The sequence below is a fragment of the Quercus suber genome, unplaced genomic scaffold (assembly GCF_002906115.3).
Source record: "Quercus suber isolate HL8 unplaced genomic scaffold, Cork oak 2.0 scaffold_418, whole genome shotgun sequence".
NCBI lineage: Eukaryota > Viridiplantae > Streptophyta > Magnoliopsida > Fagales > Fagaceae > Quercus > Quercus suber.
This window is the reverse complement of record NW_027069869.1, coordinates 299,945-301,166: the sequence shown is the minus strand read 5'-3', so window position 1 is coordinate 301,166 and position 1,222 is coordinate 299,945. Positions and strand designations below refer to the sequence as shown.

The window sequence follows — 1,222 nt, the reverse complement described above, 5'->3', positions numbered from 1 at the left end:
ATTATGCCAGATCCAAAATCATCTCTATTTTAAATAGTAAAAAAAGTAGAAAATAAATAATTAAATAAAAAATATATAAATTGACCAACCAAACGGGCAAACCCCAAAACAGAAAACAGTTTAGTATATATATTCCATAATCACTAATTAGTAATTATCTGCGACTTTGCTAAAACTCAAAACCAAACAGCTTACAGCCCAACGGCTAGAACCCAAATTTAATCACCGCCTTTCTCCAAAATCCGATTCCGATTCCAACTCGGAACTCCTTCTCCTTGAGGGTCACGGAAACAACACAAGCAGATTTAAATACATATATTCTGAAATTATAAGAGTTGCTACAACGTTGTGTACTTCAATTTGGAGAGAGCACGGCTTATTTGATTCTGTTTTAATTTGGGAGAGGAAGAAGGTAGCACCGATCATCAACAATCTCACCACACGTCGTGACAATGATAACAGAGACCGAGGTTCTCAAGTTTCGGCTTCCCAAGCCTGTAACAGATGTGGGTATGGCTTTTCTTGATCATCAAAATTCCAAGGTACCCATCATCAATGACAGTAAAGGTGGTGGCTTTGAAAAGGATTCTGGGGTTCCAAACAGAAAGAGGCTGATAATCAAGATTCGTATTCCTAATCCTAAGGCAAAACAGAAACGACCACAGTGCCTCTGAAGAACAATTGTCAAGATTCCAAACCCATCACCAAAACCTCTGGTTACCGTGAGAGGGTTAGGAAACAGTTGCAAGAGGCCTTTTCTAGAGTTTCTTCTGAAACTAATGAGAGCATATCACCGGCAATAAACCCAGTTCAAGTGGCTGTTTCAGTAGAGTCTGCTTTGTTTGAAAGGATTGGGTGGTCTAATCCCATCAAGAAGGCTAATTATCAATCAATCTTGTTCAATCTCAGAGACCCAAAGAACCCAGATTTGAGGAGGAAGGTGCTTCTTGGAGAGATCAAGCCTGAGACTCTTGTAACCATGAGTGCAGAGGAGATGGCCAGTCACAAGAGGCAGAGTGAGAACATTCAGATACAGTTGAAAAACTTGAAAAGATGTTTGCATGATGCTGATGAGGAAGAAAAGGCCACCACTGACATGTTCCAGTGCAGCCGGTGTCGCGAGCGCAAGTGTACCTATTACCAAATGCAGACCCGGAGTGCCGATGAACCCATGACAACCTATGTCACTTGTTGCAAATGCAACAAACGTTGGAAGGTCTAA

At 41.0% G+C, this 1,222-nt stretch overlaps 1 protein-coding gene across 1 annotated transcript; it reads left to right on the top strand.

Annotated features, from left to right (window-relative positions):
* The first annotated feature begins 452 nt into the window (after window positions 1-452).
* On the top strand, window positions 453-1,222 carry LOC111986973 (transcription elongation factor TFIIS). The gene is made up of 2 exons (XM_065761548.1): window positions 453-561; window positions 645-1,222. The coding sequence occupies exons 1-2, from the start codon at window positions 453-455 to the stop codon at window positions 1,220-1,222; spliced, it is 687 nt and encodes a 228-aa protein (XP_065617620.1).